This window comes from Vulpes lagopus, chromosome 4, assembly GCF_018345385.1.
Source record: "Vulpes lagopus strain Blue_001 chromosome 4, ASM1834538v1, whole genome shotgun sequence".
NCBI classification, from domain to species: Eukaryota; Metazoa; Chordata; class Mammalia; order Carnivora; family Canidae; genus Vulpes; species Vulpes lagopus.
In genome coordinates this window covers 100,513,811-100,541,629 of record NC_054827.1, presented here as the reverse complement: position 1 = coordinate 100,541,629, position 27,819 = coordinate 100,513,811, and the positions used below count along the sequence as shown (strand labels likewise).

The 27,819-nt window shown below is 38.4% G+C and overlaps 1 protein-coding gene across 1 annotated transcript in view; it reads left to right on the top strand.

Annotated features, from left to right (window-relative positions):
• The window catches only part of ASB7 (ankyrin repeat and SOCS box containing 7), a 56,720-nt gene that overhangs the window by 10,943 nt on the left and 17,958 nt on the right, over window positions 1–27,819 (top strand). Inside the window, exons 3-5 of the mRNA XM_041752519.1 lie at window positions 2,488–2,609; window positions 4,475–4,736; window positions 26,585–27,190. Coding sequence (XP_041608453.1) covers window positions 4,526–4,736; window positions 26,585–27,190 — 817 coding nt within the window. The 5' untranslated portion in view covers window positions 2,488–2,609; window positions 4,475–4,525. The remainder of the gene's footprint in view (window positions 1–2,487; window positions 2,610–4,474; window positions 4,737–26,584; window positions 27,191–27,819) is intronic.

Below are 27,819 nucleotides of genomic sequence, written 5' to 3'. Positions count from 1 at the left end.
AACACATGTCAGGCACTCAGTGGACTTCCATTTGTGTGACCAAAGAGCCCAGACAGCATTATCACAAGTTGCTGTGGTTTGTGCACCTTTCTTGTGGAGAGAAACAGTCCCTTCATCTTTTATCACAGCCTTTTCTTGATACTACTAATAAATTAATACCATTTCATATTTTCCTCCATCCCCACTCCCACTTTGCTTGTCTTCCTCCCTGTGCACCCCCCATCTTCCTCCATGGGTAGATGGAAGGCAGTAAGAGAACAAGGATTCTTAGAGGCTTGAAACCATGGAGGGCCAGCTCCGCTTCTCTTGGGAGGCAGGGGATACCAAGACACCCTTAGAAACAAGGCACCCAGTGGTATTGATACCTGAAATGTAGAAAACAATCACCTGTTCATTTGTGGAAAATGCTGGAGGCTCATCACTGGATATCTCAGTAGGCTTTCTTTAAACAAATCTTTAGTATAGTTTTAGATTCATAGAAAAAACATGCACAGATAGTACAGGATTCCCGTATACTCCACACCCAGTTTCCGCTAACATCTTGTATTAATAGATGCATTTCTCACAGTTAATGAACCAACAGTGAACATTATTATTAATTAAAATCCATATCCAGATTTTCTTAGCTTTTATCTAATGCCTTTTTCTGTTCCAGGTTACCATCTAGGACACCATATTACATTTAGTCATGTAAGCTCTTTTGGGCCATGACGTTTCTCAGCCTTCCTTGTGTTTTGATGACCTTGATATTTTGAAGAGTACTGGTCAGGTATCTTGTAGATGTCCCTCAATTAGAATTTGTCTGGTATTTTTCTCAAGATTAGACTGAGGTAAAAAAAAAAAAAAAAAAAGATTAGACTGAGGTTATGGGCTTTGGAGGGAAAGATCACCAAGTTAAAATTGCTGTTCTCTTCATATTGTACTCATAACACAACTTAGCACTGCTGCTGTTAATCATGATCACTGGGCTAGGATGGTGTCTTTCAGGTTTCTCACCATAAAATTGCTCTTTCCGTTCCTTTCCATGCTATCCTCCTTGGAAGGAGGTCACTATGCATGGCCTACACTAAAGGGGAGGGAAGTTATGCCCTACTCTTTGAGTAGGGAGCATCTATACAAATCTTTGGAATTACGCACAGGAGATTTTGGTTCTCCTCCCTTCCTTTATTCAACCAGTTATAGCAATATGGGCATATCGATATTTATTCTGTACTTTGAGTTAGAATCCAACTTGATTATCTTGTTCAAATTGTTCTGTCTTGGCTGATGAGAGCTCTCTTTAGTTGGCTCCTGTGCTCCAGTAACATACCCCCATCACTGCATTTTTCTTTGAGCACTTCCTTTTTGGCACAATGAGATGCCCCAGGCTCACCTTACATGTGTATTTTCTTGCCCCACTCTCCGAATTGGGCATTTCTGTAAGAATGGTTCTGTATTTTTTTTTTTTTTTTTTTTTTTTTTTGCTGCTGGCCCTGTGGTAGGAGCTGTTCTGTTATGTCTAATTCAGTTTTTTAGAAACACTAGGCAGTTTGTAAGTCAAATATTATTTCCAAGCGCCTCTTGGCCAACTCTCTGGCCTTCCTTGAAAAGTTTGATGAGGGAAAAAAAAATGTATGGAAAAAGGAAAGAGTCAAAGTGGACTGTACTGATTTGGTTTGGTTGAAAATTCTGGTGTGCACCCAGCAGCCCCTGTGACTGCCACTCTTCGCTAGAGCCTGTCGAGTTGCCAGGTGGTCCGACCTTTCCTGTTTAAGTGACATAGGGTGTAGCACACGCCACCCCATGGGGAAGGCGGTGGCAGTTCTGGTGAGTAATTCTTAGAGTGATTCTAGTGTACTGTGTGCAAGTCACTTAGCATGTGCTCTTAACCTTAGTGGAATTCACAGACTTAAGATTTAATTTACATGGAGAAATTAAACCTTTTCCTTAAACCTGTGGAGAATTTTTTCAAAATTCATGTGGGGAAGTTGACAAGAAATGTTAATCTTTTACCTAGTTTGATGTATATGTAAAGGAATAAAATTTCAAGATGATTGACATAGTGCTTTTTGGGCATACGAAGAACCAGCATTTAAAGACATAATATCCTTTTTAGTTGTCATAGATTCCATTTTGGTGCTGTCCACTTACTGTATTGAATCAACACATGCTTTTGTTTTTTGTCATGTTTAGAAAGATCATGTGCCTAACAGCATCAGTTAAAAAGTAATTCAGATGTGCAAGTCTGAAAATATGCTCTGAATAGAGCAAAAAATAATAGGAACATGTGTTTGCATCCAAGTTCCAAATGTGTTATTTTTTCTTTACCAGTTTGGAGATTAATGTAGGTACCAGGATCCTTTTCTCTAAGAATTGATCTGAGTTTTTGCTCTGTAAGTTTGTTATAAAGTGCTAAAATTTAAATTCATCCAAAGGTAGACTGTGTAGGCAGTTGTAAGATTTTTTACTGTTTTTAGGAGTCTTCCCATAATTGATATTTGTTTTTAGGTTAAGAAAGGTCATTCATGCTGCAATTTGGATACCCTCTGAGCCTCTTCCTCACAATGCTGTATGTGCACAATGGTTATTAGGCAAACCACATATCAGGAGAAGGGACATTCTTCTATAAGGTAAGTGACTGATCATCATTGGTCATTTGGGCAGTTCTGGGTGAAAAATCCACTTAGCCTTTGTTTTTCCTTCAAATCAGCTAACATATACTAAACACAACACTTGCTCAAACAAAATCCAGGTTTGCTCCAAAATTGATTGGATCTTGCATAATAGACCTCATTTAAGTGCAAAGATAATTGTCTCATTTTTAAGGAAACAAAATGTTAAAGTTGATTGGTTTGAGCACATAGTAGTAGTTTTCATTAGTTTGTAATGGTCTTCAACATCTTCTCGTATAATTCTAAAAATAAGCAAAAACGTATTCCAAAAGGATTTTCGGTTTCAAAATTTCTGAAACAAAAGACTTAATTTTATAGTTTTGATTGAAAAAGGAGTTAAGTGAGGAGATAAGGGGGAAATCCTGTTTATTAAGAAAACAAATTGTGAGGAAATTTCTCATTTTAATTTCTGTTACTTAACAGTAATACTCATGAGTTTGAAATAACCATTTTCAATGTACAAAACAACAGGATATTTGATTACACTCTTAAGCTGTGACAGTTTGGCCTAGGTCAGGCTTAAGTTTACCTTTATGCAATCTATAACTAGAAGTTTTACAAGATAAATTATTATTGGTAACAGGATTATCCCAAGATGTCTAACCTACATAGGAGACCAAAATGTCTTTAAAGGACTTTATCACATAATTTTTTATTTTTAGAAATGGAAGCCTGCTAATTAGGAGATGAGTCTAATCTATTCCTTAAAATTAGTCCAGATGGAATGGCTTCTTAGAAGTGTGTTAGTTTAAGTTTCTGTAAGCTGTGTAACTTAAAAATGCACTGGAAAAGTGTTTATGCACACGTGTAAGATGCCGCTTTTTACCAATTCAATTTGGATTTTCTTCACAGGAAGGAGATCTTCTATTACATTGAATCTGAGTGCATACCTCTTTTGTGACCTACTAGAGGGTGTAGAAATTCGATATACTACTTTTTCTTTAAAGTAGTTTTTTCATGTGGTGAATCAACAGGTTGTTTCATGTTGGAAAAAGAAGTAAAAAACTTTAAGTAGGTCTCCTAATATTTCATATGATCTTGGTATTCTGCATGCTTATAGAGTAAAACTTCTGGAAAACTGAAATTAGGAAAGTGGAAAAGATGTGGTAGAAAACAAGGGGTGGCATATCATGTATCAAATAGCAAAGTGGGGAGGACAGAAAGAGACAAAGAAATAAACAAAAGGAGAATATGTGTTATCCGTGTCTTTTACTTTAATTCACCCCATGCATTTCCCCCTCCTCCCCAAACCTTTCACCCTTTGGGGCTAAAAATAAGATATTGTTGAAATACTTTAGGGGACTCACTTAAAGTTTTTTACTTTTTTTTTTTTTTTTACCTGTCTCTCATAGTTAAAGGTCTGTAGTCTTTATAACCTGTGAATTGCCCATTTGATACTCCGTATTTCATTCAGTGATCTGCTATATATCCTGATTGGTTTATAACTCTGCGTTAGGGTAATCAAACTCCTCTGACTCCTCTGTTGTCTTGAATTTTCTAGCTGCCCAGCATCGCCTTCTGTTATACCTGAAATAGGGCTACTGTGTTCCTAGGATATTTGCTTTGAGCTTTCAAAAGACTACAGAAGAAATGTCCTGTTTCAGCAATTTAAAGCTTTATGCCTGGCTTTTTGTTTGGAATCTTGTATAATCTTAATCTTGGAAGTTTTGGTTATAACAGGTACTTGTTAATTAGTTGTAGGGGGATGAACTGTCATTACTAAGATTTACATGATTTGACAATGGAAAATTCTGTACTATTTAACAGACACATCATGAGGAGCCCTGTATTCTAAATTTCATGTATTCTGTTTCCCCTTAAAGCCTATTCCCTGTGACCTAATGAATCCTTTGTAAAAAGTGGACTCAGCTAGGATGTTACACCACCATTGTCGAAGGAACCCTGAACTCCAGGAAGAATTGCAGATTCAGGCTGCAGTTGCTGCTGGGGATGTTCACACAGTACGAAAGATGTTAGAACAAGGCTATTCTCCAAATGGCCGGGATGCTAATGGCTGGACCCTGCTTCATTTCTCTGCAGCAAGAGGGAAGGAAAGATGTGTTCGAGTATTTCTAGAACATGGAGGTGAGTTTACCAGCAGTAAACCTTTTTTGCCAGAGAGAAACTTAAAGTATATTTAGTTTAAAATATATGTGCACATGTATGTAACATTTATGCTTCACTTTGGTTAACACCCAACTTCCTGTTCTTTCCCTTGTGAAGATTTGTTGGAATTATGTGGAGTTTTGTTCAAGAACAGATTGTTTAAAAGAGTAGTTTCATGAATGTGCTTTTTTCCCCTCTGTAACTGTAGTTTATACATAGCCAGGTTTTCCCAGAAGCCCTTCATGTTGTCTGGTTGCTTTTGTTTCAGAAGCAGAAGTGGCTCTGGGACCCACAATTAGAAAGTTACACAAGTTTCCCCTTTGGTAATTGCTCGTGCAAACAAAGACCTAGCACAGGTCCCTTTAAATATCATGGCCTTAATGATGATATCCTGTCTTTTGAATTTACCTCTTTAAAAAAAAAAAAAAAAAAAAAACAACTTTGGATGATTCCTTTTATTGCTGTTTTAGAGCACTTGCCTTTACTAGAATTGTACATAGTTTCTAGGTTAGAAGACAGGTTATCTGAGGTCTCATTTTATATAAATACATACCATTGGAAACTACCCCTGACATTTTATTCTTTTGCTTTGAAAAACTGTCCATTCCCAAAGTTAATAATTTCCATAATTAATAACAACTAATAATTGTCCTAAACTAGTTTACTTTTTTTCCAGTTGAATTTCTGCTTGCTTTATTTTCCAGAGATGGGCTATATGTATTTTATCATTTGTACCCAATTTATCTTTGTAAATGCTGGTGTAAAGCAGCCGTATTGAGACTCAGGTTTCACACATGTGCCTTTTGAGGGCCTGAATTGCTCTTTGCCAGTCAGTTGGTTTTATTTTTAAGGTGTACTATGTTCAAGACTAGTCAAACTTGTAAACCTACTTGAAAGTACAGAAAACTAGAAGTCCTAGGGCTCTTGTGAGGGTCGTGTGAATTATGCAAAGCTAGGACTATGGAGGCTGTGAGCAGGAATTAATTGCGGGACGCTGCTAAGCCTGAGACTGTCTTCACACAACCCAGGGCCCCGTGCTAGGAACTAAATCCCTGGTACCATTGACAGGACCCATTCATTCACCATCCCGGGCCTCCTTTGTAAGCTGTCTGCCATCCCTCCTGCTACTCTTGCTCCTGCCTCATTTTACCTTACTCCTTGGAAAGCTCACTTCTGAACTTAATGAAGGGAAGATGGAAGAGGAACAGGAGAGAGATTGGAAAAAATCTGAAAGGTGGATGTGGATCACAACACTTAAAATTTTGGCAGCGCTTACCAAGATCACAGTTTATGGTTTTAATCCAACCTAATCCTGTTACTTCCTGCTGCTGCCAGCCGTGCTTTTAAAATATTAATAAATAAATAAATAAATAAATGTTCAATTGCTCAGGTAATATTGTCTCCTTAAATAAAACAGTTTTCAGATAAACTATAAGTAAAGTCAAAGACCCCTTTGCCCAACTCCCAATCCTTTCTGCCTGCCCCCTCTCAGAAATAACCATACGTATGAATTTGGGATCATTTCCTGACACTATTACTTGCATTCATAGAAGATATGTCATATTGTCATATTGTGTTGTGTGTGATTTTAGAACATAAGTAATATCCTACTGACTGTATTATCCTGCAGTTGCTGTTTTTCATTCAACTATACAATTTAAGTTTTTTTTAAACTATCAGGGGTTGGCAAACTTTTTCTGTAAAAGGCCAGGTAGAAAATATTGTAGGCTTTGCAAACTCTGATGTCTCTGGCATAATTACCCAACTCTGCCTTTGTAGCATGAAAACAGCTATAGACAGTTTGGAAATGAAGGAATGTGGGTGTGTCCTGATAAAACTTTATAAAAACCAATAGCAGACCAAATTTGGCCTGTGGGCTATAGTTAATTCTGTCTCCTCACTCACCCTCCCTTCCATGTGGCTGTGTGTGTGTGTGTATGTGCTCGCATGTATGTCTATTAATATTCTTTAATAGCTTTTATTGAGGTAGAATTCCTGTGCCTTACAATTCACCCATTTAAAATGTGCATACAGTTCAATGGCTTTTAGTATATTTATAGAGTTGGCCATCCATCACCACAGGTTATTTTAGAACATTTTCATTACCCTCCAAAAAATCTTGTGCCTGTTTTATATTAATACATATAGATTTGTTCTGTTCTTTTTAGCTGCTAAATATAATATTTATTAATATGGACATACTATCATTTGTTTAAACTATTTTTTTTTTTTAGAATGGCTGAAATTTTCTCAGCAGGAGATTTTATTTGTTGAGAATGTAATACATACACATACGTAGTTAAAAGCCAAATGAAACATATTCTGGACTGTTCCACTCTTTAGCACCCGTCCTAATTTCCCTTCACAGAGGCAGTCCTTCTAACCGGTTTCTTCTGTGTCCCTGTGGAGATAATCTGTGCATATCAATGTACATAATCATGCTCCACCTTCTAGCATGTTCCTTTTTGTTGTTGTTGTTGTAAATAGTCTATTCTGCATCTTGATTCTTTCACGTGGAAGTTAAGTGATAGATCCTTGTCATTGTATTGACGCTTCCAGATTCCATTGCATGGATGTAATTTCTTTAAACTGATCCCTCACTGCTGGACATTTTGATTTTTCCATTTTTCTGCTACTAGAAACAGTATTACAGAGAATGTCTTTGACTCTTTTTGTTTTGTTTTGTTTTGTTTTTAACATATGTGAGAGTTTATCTCTTGGATAATTCCTAGAAGTGCAAAGGGATGTTAATCAAACATATGTTAATTTTTTTTTTAATATTTTTTTTTAATTTTTATTTATTTATGATAGTCACAGAGAGATAGAGAGAGGCAGAGACACAGGCAGAGGGAGAAGCAGGCTCCATGCACCGGGAGCCTGATGTGGGATTCGATCCCGGGTCTCCAGGATCGCGCCCCGGGCCAAAGGCAGGCGCCAAACCGCTGCGCCACCCAGGGATCCCTGTTAATTTTTTTAAAATAGATTTTTAACAAATTGTCCTCCAAAGGTTAGGAGGGCTCTCTCCTTACTGACCAGGTGGGATAGTGCCTGTTCTCCCACCTTTGCCAGGAGTCTGTCACCAGATGGTTTGCTCTTCCTCTGTATGATTTGCTGGCCTCTGTCTTTCTCTCTCTTTTTTTTCCCCAGGAGTGACATTTGAATAACAAAACATTGCAGGACAGGGCTGCTTTGCTGGTCCTTTTTGTATTGATTTGTAGAAAATTGTTTGTATATTCTTGTTTTTTAGAGAGAACGTTGCACCAATTTTCTCTCAGTTTTTAGCTTTTTCAAATTCGTGATGTTTGTATGTTGCCAGGCAGAAGTCTGCCTTTTAATGTAGGTGAATTTTATTTTCTTTTTGCGTTACCATTTGTGCTTTTTGTGTCTTGTACATCATACCAAAGGGTCATTATTTGTCTGTATCTTCTTCTGAAAAGTTTTGTGGCACTTAGGTCCTTGATCTATCCAGAATTGGTTGGTGTATAGTAAGAGATGACCAGGTACAATTTCATATTTTTTCCGCATAAAGGGAGCCTAAATCATCCTTTCTATCCTCATTGCTATGTTCTTCCAGTTCAGATATAAAATCTTCATCTCTGTGTGGTTCCATGGAGTCTAGTGCCTGTTGGTATAACCCTGAGTCCCTATAATACTATGTAATTAATAGTACTCTATAATAAGTTTTGATTTCCTGAATGACTGGGGCAGAGGGGAGGCTGTCAAATCTCCTCTCCTTGTTCTTTAAGGATATCTTGGCTAGTCTTAGCCCTTTATGTTTTTGTATAACATTTTAAAACAACAGCATGAAATATTTTGGAGAAGCTCCTCATTTGTTTTTGTATAGCATCTTTTATTTGCTCCTGTTACCCTAGAAGAATTAGGTTTGGGATGTATTTTTTCTCTAGCACATTATGTATCAACTTGGGAACGTAAATAGGAGAAGAAACTTCCTTCTCCATCATCCCTTTGGCCTCATGTAATGCTTTGAGGTGCTCTGTGTTGTTAGCATGCCTTCTGACCTCTAGACCAGTGTGTCCAGCTGCCTATTAATATTAAGCCTCTGTATATTCGTAGCTCACAACACAGCACAGGCTGCTGCTTGGACATGTTCTTTTGCAGTGTGGATGGCACCACAGCCTGTTATGCCAGCCATTTACAAACAAACCACCCTTGACATTCTTCCTCCTAAATCATTGCCATATATTCACATTTCTTTGCATTGGAGGCACTGCCCTACTTTGTTCCTCACTAGAAGTGATGCTCTTCCTCTTCATCCTGTTTCCAGGCTTGCCCCCTCCCAGCCAGTCTCCGAACAGAGTGATTGGTGATAAATCTGAAAATTCAAATATTTACCTTTAAAAATCCATCAACTAAAGTTTTCCATTTCTCTCAGGGTAATAGTCAAAGCCCTTTCTGTGACCTACATGGCCCTGCGATGTCTGGCGCCCCTGCAGTATCTTTCCAGGCTCATCTTTGAGTCACAGTCCCTCTGTGTTCAATCAGATTGACTGAGCTCAGATGCCTTTGCGCCGGACCTGCTGAGCCCCCCTGCTCATTCCACTGCTGCCACCCTCAGCTCATTCACCCCCACTTCTCTGTCAACTCTCACCACACCCCTTTCTCAGGGAAATCTCTTACCATCCAGACTTGTTATGGGATTTTATTCTCTGTACCTTTTTATTATAGCTCCTATCACAAGCCTAATGATTTATTCTTGTAGGATTCTATTTAGCTCCTGTTGGTTGGGAGCTTTCTGAGGGTAGAACCCATATCTGGCTTGTTCTCAGAGAACAAGGAGACAAATGTCAGCTATCTAAAAGAATTGCTCCCCAGCCTTAGAGAGACAAGACTAATCCTGTCTTGGAAAATAGTGATTGAAAATGGGCCAGCCTTGTGGTGGGATCAGAAAGATGCTTGACTTCATCATACCTGCTCTTTTCCTGAAACTACTGTTTCTTCCAGAGCTTGAAAATTTATAGTCAGATTGGCCCCCTTCTCTTAATAAGCTTCTTTTGTGATGGATATTAAGGTGAAATGAAGTCAGATCCTAAAGGGTAAGTGAGCAAAATAACCCACAAGAAACAAAGATTCACTTCCTTTTCCCTTTTGATGCCCTCCCCTACCATGAGGGTAGAGAGAGAGGATTCGTATAAAGTTAAATGAGGTGGCCAGTTGGTCCTCTATAAATCACTTATTCATATATTTATTCAGCAAATATTTATTGAGCACCTACCATATGCCAGGCTCTGGGCCAGGCACTGAGATACAGAAAGCAAACATTGTGCTAGCTGTCTGGCACTTCATAGACTAGTGGGTGGATAGATTTATAGCCAGCATTTATTGAGCACTTAGTACTAGCCTGTTTCTTCACAGCCGTTCTATGAGAGTGAGTAGTAGTTTTTCCATTAAGAAGACTGAGCCACAGGATTGGAAGTAATTTGCCCAAGGCCATGCACCCCATAAATAGTGGAGCTAGAATGCAAACCCATGGTCTTAACCATGATTCTTTGTGACCTGTAAGGAGATAGCGCGGTTCCAACAGTGTGAGCTAAGTGCCACGTATACAAGTTCCCTACTGTTGCAGGGGTGGAGGTGGGGGCAGTGGCACAGGAGGTTTACTAGAGAAAGCATGGTTTGACTTGAGAGCTTGAAAAGCAGGGCAGGGATGGGGCACAGGAAGGATAGAGATGTGGAATTTTTGGAAACACATAGGACACTGATTGTGAAGGGTAGAAGAAGAAAGGGAGCAAGTTTGGTTTTATGAACTGAGAATAGTTCAGGATGGTTAGAGCATATCCAAGTTTATTCAGCGGACTGTGCTGAGCCACCTGCCAGTAGTGGCAGAGACAGATTTGTGTTTTACTAAGCTTACTGGTGATAGTAGGTGATCTTTTGAAAGAGCCTGAGACCTCAGGCAGCAGGTGGGTGCCTGCTGCTGCCTGATCGGGACTGTGGTTGCACTTCCTTGCACCCCACCCTAAACATGTATATATATTGAGCACCTGCTATGTATCAGGCACAGTTCTGAGGCCTGGGAACACAGTGACCCATAGAGTCCCTACTGCCATGGCATTAACTTTTCTAAGAGGAGGAAATTGACAGGGAAATGTACAACTCAGTGTGGTGATGAGCACTGTGAAGAAAGCTGAGGCAGAGAAGGAGTAAGGAGGGACAGGATTTTGTTTTAAATGAGGTATTTAGGGAAGACCTCCAGTATGCCATCGTTGAGCCCTGGAGGAAGCAAAGACCAAACCATGAGGATATCTGGGAGAAGGATGTTATAAAGGTAAAAGGAACAAGCAAGTGCCTACACACAGTCTGGGATGGGAATATGCTTCGCACTTTGAAGAAAAAGCCAGGAGGAAGACAGGAAGAACAGAGCGACGGGAGAGAGGGCCCACCAGGTTAAAGAGACAACTGATGTGATCTGTAGGTTCTTGAAGGCTCAAAAAACTTTGGACTTTGTCCTGACCAAGAATGGAGAACCATTGCAGGCTTCTCAGCTGAAGAATGAGGAGAACTTACTGAAGGGCTCACTCTGGCTTGAGGAAGAAAGGATTATAGAGGAGCAGAGGATAAATGGAAGGTGTGTCAGGTAGCTTTGGAATAGCTCAGGCGAGAGATGCTAGTGGTTCAGTCTAGACAGCAGCAGCCCTATGCTGAGAAGTGGTCAGATTCTGGATAAATTTTGAAAGGGGAGCCAGCAGGCTTTGCTGATTGATTGGGCATGCAGTGGCAGTGAAAAGGAATCAAGGGAACAGACATATGGGACCTTAGGACCTGGTTGCCATTGGTTGAAAGAGCAGGGGAAAGTTAACCAAATGCCATTGAAAAAAAAAAAAAGAGTAGGACATAGATGTTTAGTAAGACCAGTCACTCACTACTGTTAAATCTGTTCATCTGCACAGTAAAACCATCAATAAATGAGTGAGCACACAATGTTAACAAAATTCAGAGCAAACAGGCGGTCTGGTCTTTGACCATGCTGTGGTCTCCTCAATGTGACCACCTTGGTGCCTGGTTAGGGAGCAGCTGTGCAAAGCCACACCGGTTGCCACTATGGCAGGAATCCAGTTTCAGTGAGAAAATGAGTGAGTTTCATTTGGTTAGCTGATACTGTCCATATTTCAAAAGGGGATACGGAAGGTTCTCTTTCTTGTTTAAACCTGGACAGTCTGTAGTAGCTATTTACATTGAAATGAAATGTAAAAATTCAGCTCTGCATTCAAGAGTAGTCATGTTTCAAGTGCTCAGTAGCTGAGTGAGTAGCTACCATGTTAGACCTCACAGATGTCAAACAAGCTTGTGCAGATAAATTACATTTTGCTGGTTTGCAGGCCTACCTTGGGGGATGCAGCAGGTTCTATTCCAGACTACAGCGATAAAGTGAATTTCACAGTAAAGCAAGTGAATGAATTTTTGGTTTCCCAGTACATATAAGAATTATGTTTACCTATATTATAGTCTGTTGAGGGTTCAGTAGCCTTATATTTAAAAGTATACACAGACCTTTCCTTTTAAAAATTTACTTACTTATTTTAGAGAGAGAATGTGTATCAGCAGGGGCAGGGCAGAGAGAGGGAGAGAATCTCCAGCAGACTCCCTGCTGAGCACAGAGCCCAACACAAGCCTGAGATCATGACCTGAGCCAAAATCAAGAGTCAGACACTTAGCCCAACTGAGCTACCCCAGGCACCCCTAAAAATAAATAAATAAATAAATAAATAAATAATAAATAAATAAATAAAAATACATATATACATACATATACATATATGTATACATACATATGTATATATATATGTGTGTGTGTATGTACACACATGTACATATACATATATCCAGACACTTAGCCCAACTGAGCTACCCCAGGCACCCCTAAAAATAAATAAATAAATAAATAATAAATAAATAAATAAAAATACATATATACATACATATACATATATGTATACATACATATGTATATATATATGTGTGTGTGTATGTACACACATGTACATATACATATATCAATTAGAACAGACTTTATTGCTAAATGCTAACCATTATCTGAGCTTTCAACCCCTCCTAATCTTTTTGCTGGTGGAGGGTCTTGCCTTGATGTTGATGACTGCTGACTGATCTGGGTGGTGGTGTTGAAAGCTGTCATGGCTGAGGCTGTTTCTTCAGACAACAATAAAGTTTGCCACATCGATTGCCTCTTCCTTTAACAAACCATTTCTCTGTAGCATGTGATGTTGTTTGATAGCATTTGCCCACAACTTCTTTCAAAATTAATGTCAATCCTCTCAAACCCTGCCACTGCTTTATCAACTAAGTTTATGTCACATTCTAAATCCTTGGTCATCATTTCAACAGTCTTCACAGCATCTTCACTGGGAATAGATTCCATCTTAGGAAACCACTTTATTTGCTCATCCGTAAGAAGCGATTTCTCACCATGTAAGTTTGATGATGAGATGGCAGCAGCTCAGTCCCATCTTCAGGCTCTTACTCTAGTTCTCCTGGTGTTTCCACACCTCTAGTTACTTCCTCCACTGAGGTCTTGAACCCCTTGGAGTCATCCATGACGGTTGGAATCAACTTGTTCCAAACTTCTGTTCATGTTGGTATTTTGACCTTTTCCTGTGAATCATAAGTGTCCTTAATGGCAATTAGAATGGTGAATTGTTTCCAGAAGGTTTCCAATTTTCTTTGCGTAGATCCAGCAGAGGAATCACTGTATGGCAGCTGTAGCCTTACAAAATATATTTCTTAAATAATAAGACTTTAAAATCTTAATTACTTCTTGATCCATCGGCTGCGGAATGGCTGTTATGTTAGCAGGCATGAAAATGACGTTGATCTCATTGCACATCTCCCATTAGAGCTCTTGGTTGGCCAGGTACATTGTCAACCTACAGTAGCATTTTGAAAGGAATCTTTTTTTCTGAGCAGTAAGTAAGTGTCAATAGTAGGCTTAAAATAGTCTGTAAACCATGCTGGAAACAGATGTGCTGGGCAGCCCTGGTGGCTCAGTGGTTTAGTGCTGACTTCAGTCCAGGGCGTGATCCTGGAGACCCGGGATCGAGTCCCACGTCGGGCTCCCTGCATGGAGCCTGCTTCTCCCTCTGCCTGTGTCTCTGCCTCTCTCTCTCTCCCTCTCTCTCAGTCTCTCTCTCTCTCTGTCTCTCTGTGTCTCTCATGAATAAATAAATAAAACCTTTAAAAAAAAAAAAAAACAGATGTGCTGTCATCTAGGCTTTGTTGTTCTCTTTATAGAATATAGGCAGAGTAGATTTAGCATGATTTTTAAGGGCCCTAGGATTTTTGAAGTGGTAAATGAACATTGGCTTCAACTTAAAGTCACTAGCTGTATTGTCCCCTAATGAGAGTTGGCCTGTCTTTTGAAGCCAGGCATTGACTTCCCCTCTCTAGCTATGTAAGTCCTGGATGGCATCTCCTTTCAATAGAAGACAGTTTTGGGATCCCTGGGTGGCGCAGCGGTTTGGCGCCTGCCTTTGGCCCAGGGCACGATCCTGGAGACCCGGGATCGAATCCCACATCAGGCTCCCGGCGCATGGAGCCTGCTTCTCCCTCTGCCTGTGTCTCTGCCTCTCTCTCTTTCTCTCTATATGACTATCATAAATAAATAAAATTAAAAAAAAAATTTAATAGAAGACAGTTTTGTTTACATTGACAATCTAATGCTTTCCTCTTTATTAACTGTCTTAGCTAGATCTTCTGGATGACTGGCTATAGCTCCTATACCAGCACTTGCTGCTTCCCCTTTCACTTTGATATTATGCTGTGACTTCTTTCCTTAAACCTCATGAGCCCTCCTCCGCTGGTTTCAAGCTTTCCACTTCCAGCTTATGCAGCTCCCTCAGTCTCACAGAATAGAAGAGAGTTAGGGCCTGGCTCTGGACTAGGCTTTGGCTTAAGGGAATGTTGTGGTTGGTTTGATCTTCTATCCAGACCTCTGAAATGTTCTCCATATCAGCAATAAGGCTGTTGTGCTTTCTGATCATTCTTGTGTTCACTAGAGTAGCATTTTTAATTTCCTTCAAGAACTTTTCCTTTGTATTCACAGCTTGGCTAACTATTTGGCAGCAGAGACCTAGCTTTCAGCCCATCTTGACTTTCAGCCTTCCTCACTAAGCTTAATCATTTCTAGCTTTTGATTTAAAGTCAGAGTCACATGGTTCTTCCTTTCACGTGAACACTTGCAGGCGATTGTAAGATTATTGATTGGCCTAATTTCAGTATTGTTATGTCTCAAGAAATAAGGAGCTTGAGGAAAAGGGAGAGATGGGATAGTGGTCTGTCATTGTTGATTTAGTTTCACTTCTTATGTAGGTACAGTTCATTGTGCCCCAAAACCATTACGGTAGTAACATCAAAGATCATTGGTAATGATCACCAGAACAAATAGAACAATAATGAAAAGGTTTGAAATTTATGAGAGTTACCCAAATATGGTACAGAGGCATGAAGTGAGCAAACACTGTTGGTGAAATGGTGCCAGTAGACTTGCTTAATGATGCAGGTTACCACACACCTTCCATTTGTAAAGAGTTTGATAAAGCAAAGCACAGTAAAACAAGGTATATCTGTGCTTTCAAACATCTTGCTTCAAAATGAACACTTAGGGTTTTATAATGTCCAAAAATATTAGGTTAGTTTCTAAACACAAATGTGATGTTATATAATAGTACCTTAATATAAATCCTGATAATCTTTCTGACCAGATTAGTGTGCTGTTATGCAGAAGTCTCTATTATAATAGTGGGTATTATAAGAAATCCATTATTATTATCATCTTCATTTTTCCATTTGGAATCTCTCTAAAAATTCTGAGATCATTTGTTGGACATCTTAAGAAAATAGCATAAAGAGACCCTATCTTAGGTGTGTTTATTTAGCTTTAGATTCAGTTTTCATGTAACTGACCTGGAGGGAAGTCAGCTGGAGCTCTAGAAGTTAAGTCCATAGAGCAAATCCTCATAGGAACCTGAGGAAAGCATTTCAGGGCTCCTCTTGATACAGTAGGTAAAATCCTTTTGCCAAATAAGTTAGGGAAATAAGTGATAAATCCATATAGTGTGGTGAAAAATTATTTTTAGGTTTTCAAAAATGAAAGATTTTGCAAATGATTATCCCAAATGTGATAAAAACAGGTTAATGGTAGGAATTTATGAAAGTACTTGTAGAAAGCAGGTTTTTTTTTGTTTTGTTTTGTTTTTAAGATTTTATTTACTTGAGAGAGAGAGCATGCGCCTACAAGAGCATGAGCAGCAGGGAGGCGCAGAGGAAGAGGGAGAAGCAAACTCCCTGCTGCAGGGAGTCTGATATGGGACTTGATCCCTGCCTGGGATCATGACCTGAGCTGAGGACAGATGGTTAACCAACTAAGCCACCCAGGCACCCTAGAAAGCAGTTTAGAAGTATATATTAGATCCTTAGAATTGGGAGATCTTATTGTCCAATAAATTTTCTTCTAATTAATTTATTCCAAGAAATCCATCTTAAATGAAGGGATTTTTTTTCTGTCTGAAAACTTCATCCATCATTTCACATAATTTTTTAAAAGGTACAAAAGAAAAGCTGCAAGTCTACCATCAGTGTTGAGAGGGTTATCAGGGAATACTGGGGTTTTTTTGCACTGTTGCTTTTCTAAATTTACAGTGTTTCATTAATGAAAAAAAAAATGTGTCTGGATGAAATCCTGTTTGGAGACATTATACCATCTGACTTTTGAACTTTTCATTCTGTGGTGAATTATTAGTTAAGTTTTAGGTATTTGTCTAGATTGCTTTCCTCCATTACTGTTGCCTCTCTTTCCTGTGTTAATACTTACGGCACAATGCATAACTGTGTTTCAGACCTCCAAGCAATGTCTCTTCCTCTGTAACTCAGCTAGTTGCATTTAGTGCTTCCCAAAACTTTTTAAAGGGTAATGACATGTGTAATGAACTAGGGTATGGTGCTTATATGTATATTTTCCTGATTTTAGGATTTTGCTTTTAAATACAAAGGGAATGCATATAATATAATAGTACATCTGTACAAATTCTGGTTATGATTTTGACCAGGTTAGTGTATATTTCAGTCCTTAGACAAACAAGTAAAATTTAAAAAACTAATAATTCATAGATGTATAGCTAAAAGGTCAATAGAGACATTAAAACAGAATGCTAAAAAATGGTCTAATAGTGCAAAAAAAGGCAGTAAAGGGAAGAAGGGGAACAACAGGAGAAACAAAGGGAAAACAAATAAATCTAAACTCAACTGTAGCAATAATAATATTAAACATTAATGGACTAAACACTCCAGTTAAAAGCTGGAAATTATCTTAAAGGAGTAGACAAGACTGAAGTCTATGCTGTCTACAAGAGATATTCTTTAAGTATAGAGAGGTTGGGGATCCCTGGGTGGCGCAGCGGTTTGGCGCCTGCCTTTGGCCCAGGGCGCGATCCTGGAGACACGGGATCGAATCCCACGTCGGGCTCCCGGTGCATGGAGCCTGCTTCTCCCTCTGCCTGTGTCTCTGCCTCTCTCTCTCTTTCTCCCTCTCTCTGTGACTATCACAGGTAAATAAAAAAATAAAAAAAAATTAAAAAAAAAAAGTATAGAGAGGTTGAAAGTAGATAAATGGATAAAGATATCCCATGCAAATGGTAATTAAGTGAAAGCCAGAGTGGTTATGTTAATAACACATAAAATCTATTTTAAGATGTAAATGTTACCAGAACTGAAGAAAGACAATGACAGATGGGACAGTTCATCAGGAGGAAAACGAATCATAGGATGTGTACACAGTAAGAGACCCCAGTTTGAGGCAAAAAAATTGATAAAGGGAATAGTGGGCAGTTTCACAATCATTGTTGAAAATTTTAACATCTCTCAGCAATTGATAGAACAACTAAATAAATCAATAACTGAGAAAATCCGAAAAAATATCAGTCTCACTGACTTCATTGATATTTTTGAAAGTTGCATCCAGCACCATCAGAATATACACTTTTTCCTTGTGTACATGATAGGACACCAGGATAAGCTATGTGCTGGCAATAAAGTCTCAGTAAATTTTATGAAGTTATAAGAATATGTTCTCTGACTACAATGGAATTTTATTAGAAATCAACAATAGGATATCTAGGACAGCCTCACATATTTGGAAATTAAGCTGTATTTTGAACTGAACACTAATGAAAATACACTATATCAAAATTTGTGGGATGTATTAGAGGGTGTTCAGAGGGAAACTTACATTGTATGCTTATAGTAGAAAAGAATGATCTTAAATCAGTATCTAAATTTTACCATAAGAAGCTTGAATATGAAGAAATTGAACCCAGAGTGGCTGCCCCCATCTACCCTACCTGTCCCCCAACATCTCTACAGTACATTATCATGAGAGCCAGCAGTCTCCTTGCTGCCAGTGGTCTGACTGTGTGGAGCTCAGTGGAAATGCCCCATGCCTGGAGCATTGTTGAAAATAACAGTGGTCTCAGTTTAGGTGGCAAACAATCTGGGAAGGCCAACAACACAGCTGCCTGAGACTGTGATTCCTGGTTGGGGCAAGCAACACAGTACGTTCACATTAAACAGGAGACCTAAAGAAGGAAACCCCTGTTTGGGCTTTCTTAAGCTTCTGTATATTCCTGGGAATTTGGAAGGCTACGTGCATGCTTATGTAAGACCAGCAAGGACCCCAGTTATCTACTCATTCCTGGCTGGAACTGAAACCAAGAAATGAGAGCTGGGACACACTCATAAATTTCCTGATGATTGAATGTGCGCCTCAACCTGTATACATACAAACTTGGCAGAGTGTGGGAATATTGTTGGTTCAAGATGTTTAAGCACAACCTCTGATCAGCTATTGGTCATAAATAGTTATTTTGGCCAAACAAATCATTCTTAGAAGTGACACCTACAAGCCAGAACTTAATAATATTAACAACTAAGCAGAGATCTAAGTGGCTACATACTGGCGAGGAGACAGATTTTGTGTAGCTAGTCTGGGCATTTCACTAAAAGAACAAGAGCATCCCACCTGGAGGGGGTGAGGTTCACAATCCAGGTTTGCTACAATATCCTCTAAAATCTTCAGTTTTCAGTGAAATTGTGAGACATGACTAAGAAACAGGAATGTATTACTCATGCACAGGAAATAAAATTAGCCAAGAGAAGGTGTCTCTGAAGGGGCCCAGCTGCTATACTTAGTTAACAAAATCTCAGAGCAGGGCAGCCTGGGTGGCTCAGCAGTTTAGCGCCACCTTCAGCCCAGATCGTGATCCTAGAGTCCTGGGATCGAGTCCCATGTCAGGCTCCCTGATGGAGCCTGCTTCTCCCTCTGCCTGTATCTCTGCCTCTCTCTGTCTCTCTCTGTGTGTCTCTCATGAATAAATAAGTAAAATCATAAAAAAAACACCTCAAAGCAGCTATTATGTGTTCAAAGAACTAAAGATAGATACCATGTCCAAAGAATTAAAGGAAAACATGACAACAGTGACTCATTATAGAAATTAACAATAAAGAGAATTTACATACATGTGAATATATGTGTGTGTGTCTCTAAGTAGAAATTCTCCAGTTGAAAGTACAATACCTAAAATGAAGAGTTCATTACAGTAATTAACAGATTTGAACTGACAGAAGAAGGAATTGGTGACCTTGAAAATTGATAAACAGAGCTTAGTCTAAAGAACTATAGAAAAAAGAACTAAAAAAAAAAAAAAAATAGAGCCCATAGACCTGTGGGACATTATCAAGAATACTAACATATGGGATCCCTGGGTGGCACAGCGGTTTGGCACCTGCCTTTGGCCCAGGGCGCGATCCTGGAGACCCGGGATCGAATCCCACATCAGGCTCCCGGGGAATGGAGCCTGCTTCTCCCTCCGCCTGTGTCTCTGCCTCTCTCTCTCTCTCTGTGACTATCATAAATAATTAAAAAATTAAAAAAAAAATTAAAAAAAAAAAAAGAATACTAACATATGCATGAGTCCTAATGGGAGAGCCAGAAAAGAGGAAAGAGGCAGAAAAAAAATATTTGAAGAAATAATGGCCAGAACTTCCCATATTGGTTGAAAAATACTAAACTGCTCATCTGAAAAGTTCAGCGAATTCTGAGTAGGATGAACTCATCTGTACACATTTTAGTCAGACTATGGAAAGCCAAAAACAAAGAGAAAATCTTGAAAGCACCTAGAGAAGTAACTCATTATATGTAAGAACTCCTTGATAAGATTAACAACTAATTTCTCATAAGAAACATCAGTGGCCAGAAGGCAATGGGATGACATATTCTAATTGCTTAAAACAGTCAATCAAGAAATTTATATCTAGCAAAACTATCCTTTGTTTTTCATACAAAAAATTAAGATCATTGGTAAAACTGTGCAGGTACATCTAAAAACAGTGTATTTGTTTATATTGCTGTGTGACAAATTACACAAACAAAATGTGTGGCTTTATACAACACACATTTATTACACTATAGTTTTAAGGTGTTGGCCAGAATGTTCTCATCTGTATGCTAAATTAGAGAAAAATTTGCTTCCAAGGTCACTCAGGTTGAGCTTACCAGGTTATTTTCCTTGCGCTTATAGTACTAAAGGCCTCAGCTTCTTGCAGGCTATTGGCTGGAGGTTCCTGTGGTTTCTAGAGATTATCTGCAGATTCTTTCCTGTGGACTTTCCCACCAGTGTGCCTTACCTCTTCGAGTCAGCAAGGAGAGTTGCTGTAGCAAGTCTGCCAGCAAGGTGGAACCTCAGATAACACAGTCACAGTAGTGACAGTTCATCACCTTTGCCAAATTTTCATGTTAGAAGGAAGTTATAGGTCCTGCTTATGACTCAAGGGGAGAGGTACAAAGAGGCATGGGCATGAAGAGGCGGGGATTATGAGAGGGGCCACCTTAGAATCATTCTGCTGTAGACAGTATAAATATATTTTCCCTGTTTTCAACTCATAAAGACAACAACATAAAACAAGTATAAAACTGTTGTTAGGCTTATATAGAGATGTATGTGACAGTAGTGGCACAAAGAAGGGGAGAGGACAGGGGCTGTATTGGAACAGCTTCAATGTACTGCTGGAAGTAAACCCAAAGTAAGAATAGGAATGAATGATAAAAGAAATCAGTGGGATTGAGAGTGGGCAAATGATGGAGAAAAGTGATGAAATGAAAAAAAATTGGCTCTTTGAAAAGATCAATAAAATTGATAAATCTCCAGCCAGACTGATGAAGAAAATAAGCAAAAAGACACATAACCAGTGCTAAGTAAGAGAAAACTACTTTACATATCCTACAGACATTAAAAGGGTAATAGGAATATAACAAATACCTTTATAACATTTAGGAGAAATTGACCACTTCTTGGAAAGACACAAGTTGCCAAAACTGACCCAAGGAGATATAAAACAATTGAACAGCCCTATATCAAAGAAATGCAGTTCATAATTAAAACTTACAACTAAGAAAAGTTTAGGCCCACCTACCTTCACTGTTGAATTATTTCAAATGTTGAAAGAATAAATAGTGACAGCGCTACCCAAACTCTTTGAGGTAACACTTCCAAACTTCTTGCACAAGGCTTGCAGTGCCCTGATACAAAACCAGATAGACATTGAAAGAAATGAAAATTACATACAAGGATCATTTGTGACGATAGATACAAAAATCCTTGGCAAAATACCAGCAAATCTAATCCATCAATATACAAAAAAAAAAAAAAAAATTACTTCATGGCTGAGTACTGTTTACTGTAGGAATGGAAGGCTTAAGATCTGAAAATGAACATGGTAATTTACACTACTAATGGAATAAAAGTATAACTACCAAGTGATCATTTCAGTAGATGCAGAAAACACATGTGACGGTATAAAATGCCCATTGATCATAAAGACTCGGCAAACCAGAAGGAAAAGATAACTTAAAAAACTAAAGAAAGGCACTGAGGCAAAACTACAACATGCATCATAGTAAATGGTGAACTGCTGAATGCTTTTCCTCTGAGGTCAGGAACAAGGAAAGAATGTGTGTTTTTACCACTTTTATTCAACACTTGTTTAAATAAGAGTCCTATGATTAGAAAGGAAGAAGTGAAGCTGTCACTAATTGCAGAGAATATAATTATGTACATAGACTAGCATAAGAATTCTACAAAAATGTGCTTTAACTAAAATGTGAATTTAGCTAGGTAACAATAGCCCAGTATGCAGTGAACTTTATTTCTCTATATCAGCAGTTAACAAATGGAAATAAAATTTTAAAACAATTCATTATTAGAGCAACAAAACTTAAAATATTTAGTAATGTTCAAGACTATATACATTGAAAAGTACAAAACCTTGCCAAGGGACATTAAAGAAGACCTAAATAAATAGATACTCTTTGTTAATGTTTGGAAGAATCAGTATTATTTTTAAAGACTTTTTTTTTAAAGACCTTATTTATTTATGAGAGACATGAGAGAGGCAGATACATTGGCAGGGGGGAAGCAGGCTCACTGTGGGGACCCCAGGATCATGACCTGAGCCAAAAGCAGACGCTCAACCACTGAGCCACCAGGCATCCCAAGGCTTTATTTAGAGAGAGAGTGAGAGAGAGAGAGAGAGAGAGAGCACATGAGGAAGGAGGGTCATAGGGAGAAGCGCACTCCCTGCAGAGCAGGGAGCCCAACATGGGGCTCAGTCTGGGACTCAGATCATGACCTGAGCCAAAGGCAGATGCTTAACCAACCAAGCCACCCAGGTGCCCAAGAATCAATGTTATTTAAAGTATTGGGGGATAGTTTCCATTTTTAGAGTCGATGGAGTACCATTCAAAATCCTGCAGGCTTGTTTGAAGAAACTGACAAGTTGATTCTAAAATTTATTGACCAAGATAGTTTTTAAAAAGGTTTGAGGATATATATTCTATCTGTATCAAGACTTACTACTGTAAAGCTACAGTAGTCAGGACAATCCAGTATTGATGTATGGATACACTTTTCAGTCAATAGAGCAGAACAGAGTTTGGAAATAGGTTCACACTTGTATAGTAAATTGATTTTTGAGAGCAGAAGGATAAATCATTGGGAAAAAAATAGTCTTTGTAGCAAATTGTACTGGACAACTGGATATCTGTATGAAATAATGACCCTTGATCTGATCTCACCATACACAGAAATCAACTAGCAATAAGTCATTATCCTAAATATGAAAGTTAAAAATCTAAAACTTCTGGAAGAAAACATTGAAATTCTGTGTGACATTATGCTGGGTAAAGATTTCTTAAATGGGATACAAAAAGCACAAGCAATTAAATACAAAAACAGGTTGACTTCATCAAAATTTCAAAATCTTGCTCTTCCAAAAGAAAAAAATAGAGAAAATTTAAAGGCCATCAGGAGACTAGGAGAAAATATTTACAAAACATGTCTGACAAAGACTTGTATCCAGAATATATACACAATTGGATTGTAAACTCAGTAATGAGAAAATAGTCTAGTAAAAATGAGTAAGCAATTTCAACAGAGACTTGACAAAAGAAAAATGTATGAATAAACCCAATATCACTAGTCATCAGGGTAATATAAATTAAAACCTCAATAAGTTACTACTTTATACTTTCTGGAACAAGTAAAATTAAAATTACTAATGATGCCAGGTATTAGTTGAAGATGTAGAACAGCTGGACTCTCATAATGTTGCTGGTGAGAGAATGTAATATTGTATTGCCACTTTAAAAAACAGGGTGGCAGTTTCTTGGGAAGTTAAATGTACACTTAACATGTGGCCTGGCAGTTCATTCCTAGCTATTTACTCAAGTGAAATGAAAAATACAAACTTGTATGTGAATATTCACAGCAGCCGTATATAGCCTCAAATTGGAAGTAATGCAGTTGTCCATCTCCTGGTGAATTGATAAATTAATCTATATTCATATTATGGAATACTATTCAGCAATACAAAGGATTGAACTTTTGATACATGCCAACAACATGGGTGAATTTCAGAAATGCCACGCCAAGTAAAACAAGTCAAACACAAAAGTCTACATACCATATAATTTCAGGTATATGAAATACTAGAAGGGCAAAAACTGTAGTGGTTGCCTGGGACCAACAGTCTGGGCAAGGAATTGACTGTAAAGAGGCAGGAAGGAATTTTTTGAGATGATGGGAATATTTTGATCATGGTGGTTACATGGCTGTCTACATTTTGTCAAAGTTCATCACCCCACTCAAAATGGATGAACTTTATTGTACCTCAATAAAGCTGGATCCCTGGGTGGCGCCGCGGTTTGGCGCCTGCCTTTGGCCCAGGGCGCGATCCTGGAGACCCTGGATCGAATCCCACGTCAGGCTCCTGGTGCGTGGAGCCTGCATCTCCCTCTGCCTATGTCTCTGCCTCTCTCTCTCTCTCTCTGTGACTATCATAAATAAATAAAAATTAAAAAAAAATATTTTAAAAAAAAAATAAAGCTGGAGGTTGGAAAGAAAGAAATCATATTGATAAATATTTCTTTTTATTTATATATAGTTTAACAATTTTTAGTAGATTTAAATGGATTCTCATGAGACTACTATAACTTGTTTAAAATAAGTTGCACCTGCAAGTGGGGGCAGCATGCTAAAGAGACAAAGGAGTGAGGTGGCTGGGGCTGCTGTTAGTGTTCAAGGCAAGCTTTTCTGATGAAGGGACATTTGAGCAGATACACATGAAGTGAATTCAGTTCAATCAGAGACATGTCTTCATGTGTGCCTTGGGAGTCTCTTAGATATATCTAGGAGTTTTGTAGTTTATGGTACTAATTGCAAATGAGATCTTTTTCTTATCAGTTGCATTGGCTAATAATAATCCTTAAATTAATCTTTGCATCTTCATTTGTCTGCTGTCTCCCATTTGTTAATTCCTTGAGGACAGTAAGTATACAGATTTGTATGTGTTGTTAACTTACAGCTCTTCCTTCTGTGCTGTGTTTCCAGCATGTGCTTAGTTAATACATTTTCATGGTTTTTACTGAGACTAAGCAGATCCTTGTTGTATCTGTTAAATCTTTGTTTTTCCCAGCTCAGTATAGCACCAAAATGCAAGTAGCACCTATAAAAGGCCCTAAAGTGGAAAACCAAATTTCAGTCTAATATCAAAAGGAGAGAGTATAGGATGTGTATAAAACTGTTTGCTGGCACCTTTAAAGACACCCCTGATGGCCTCAAAGGTGGGAGAAATGAAAGAAGTTATTCTTAAATCTGACAGATTAAGAAAGAAACAGCTGATTGGTCAGGCATAGATTAGAAATGGAAATCTTGGCAAGATTCATTGTTTCATTTGAATAGAAGGGGTTCTTTTAGATTTCATGCCTGTGTTAGTCTCTGTACATAAGGGAGGTAGGTATCCCAGACTTGAGAGCTCAGCATAAGCTGTCAAAATGAAAACATTTGTCGCTCAAGTTCATGCCTTACCAGTAGATGGCAGCAAATTGCTTTGTTTAAACCTTCCTTTCTTTCTTTCTTTTTTTTTTTTTTTAAGTCACTTAGTAAATAGGTACTATATCTTTTTATTTTAGAGAAGGCCAAGGAAGTTAGAATAGTCTTATTTTCTTTAAATGGTAATATGGCCACTGGGTAGTGTCAGTTTAAATGATTTTAGCAATTCAACTAATACAGCTTCCTTAAAAATAACTTTCTACAGGTTTTGTTAGCAACTACCTCTTACTTGTATTTTTTATTCTCGATAGCACTATTAATATTTTATATGTAGTTTTCTGCCTCATAGATTTTTCTAAAGAATCCAGCTATAGTTTAGAACTAAATAACATTTTAGTAAACAGTACATGAATGTTTTAAATATTTACCTTTGGAAGCTATTTTTGTTTGGAAATTTATTTTCACATGAAATTGCTGCCCCCACCTTGCCCCCAGAAGTGACCTACATAATAGGAGGGAGCACTTCTTGCCTCTTTTCTACCCACTTCCTGGGAAGGCCAGTGGGACAAGAGCCACACAGAACTTCTCTTGGCTTCAGGGAAGATTGGGGGCAGGTGACAAAAGTCTATGTCTTGAAGAGTCACACAGCAGATTATCACTTTTCTTTCTTTTTTTTCTTTCTTTCTCCTTTTCTTCCTTTCCAGAAATCAGTCCATTTAAGGAGAGAGTTTTGGAACTGTTATAGAAAATATTTATACAGTCCTGAGGTTTCTCCCAATTTTTTACATGACATGCTGCTTAATTCTTAGAAACTCCAAAATCTTGTAAAACTAAGAATCCAGAATAGTCTTTTATCTTATGAAAACATGATTTATCAAGATCACTTAACATATATCCTACATGCTTTGGAATTTTTACAGACCACAGAAGATTTTTTTTTTAACCTAATACACTCTAAAACAACACAGTCTGCCAGACCACAGTACATCCGTACTTTAGAGCAGCAGATGTTGCTACACATGCTTCTCTTTAAGACCAAGAAGCACAAGAGAAAATAAAACAAAAAGTTCAAAACAGAAGAGAAACATGAAACAATACAGAGATGAGAGAGTTGAGTAGCCGAAAGCAGTTGGTTAAATTAGCACAGAGAGGGCCTATGGAGATCTGAACTCTCTGTTTTTGCTTATCTATCTTGTAAATACTCTGTAAGTCAGTTTCATTTTGTTAACCCAGGTTTGATAACTTTCTATCAAAATTTATTTTTCATGAAAACTATGCTTCAATTAAACTGAGGAAAGAAGTACTTGATGTTCATTATAATCTTTAATCATTTCACATTTTTTATAGGAATGGGCCATGGTAGAGTTCATTGTTTTGTCTTCGAGTCTGCTAATGTTTTCATTTTGGTTTTAACCCTAGCTGATCCGACAGTTAAGGACTTGATCGGAGGCTTCACTGCTCTTCATTATGCAGCCATGCATGGCCGGGCCCGGATTGCACGCCTGATGCTAGAATCTGAATATAGGAGTGACATTATTAATGCCAAAAGCAATGATGGCTGGACTCCCCTCCATGTGGCTGCTCACTATGGTAGGGACTCCTTTGTCCGACTCCTACTGGAGTTCAAGGCTGAGGTTGACCCACTTAGTGATAAAGGCACAACTCCACTTCAGCTCGCCATCATCCGAGAAAGGTCAAGCTGCGTGAAGATCCTCCTGGACCACAATGCCAACATTGACATCCAGAACGGTTTCCTGTTGCGCTACGCTGTGATCAAAAGCAATCACTCTTATTGCCGAATGTTCCTTCAGAGAGGAGCAGACACAAACTTGGGTCGCTTAGAAGATGGACAGACTCCTTTACATTTGTCTGCCCTTAGGGATGATGTGCTTTGTGCACGGATGTTATATAACTATGGAGCAGACACAAACACAAGGAACTATGAAGGACAGACCCCATTGGCTGTTTCCATAAGTATTTCTGGAAGTAGTCGACCATGTTTGGATTTCTTACAAGAAGTCACAAGTATGTAATTTAATTATTACTATTACTGAATTCTTAAAAATTTTTCATCTTCTGGGGGGCTTCAGATAATTTTACAGCTTAAAATGAGCAGACACTAATGATTCCTATCAACCCTGCTTATTAACAAGTTATTAATAATATGACTTATATCTCATTCACCTGAAATAAAAGGAAAGCTCTGATATATCATAAGATTTCATATAAATTCAGTCCTGTTGGGCTGTGAGAAGAACAGATGGGAGGGACAAAGAGGAGAAATTGTCAGATTCTCAAAGACTTCTGTTAGAACAAGGCAGTTCTTACCGGACATACAAGTAGTCATTCAGGCTTTCATGGACTTCTGATTGAAGAATTATGAGAGCCTTGGACTCTAGGTTTCATCACTGTGGAAGTGTCCTAGAATTTATGCTTTATCGCTAAGCTCTTCCCCGTTTTTTTGTTGATTTTCTGGCTTCCTGTGATGTGAACCCACCTGAGAGGAATAAGTGTTACTGAGTGAGGGAGCCTAGTAATGCAGGTTAAGGATGCCAGGAGTTGTAAGAAAAGACTTGTCATCAGTGGAAAATCTGGTGCCACTGTCCCTGGCCCACCTGTCTTCCACTTCTGACCTATTTGGGTATGGGCACTTC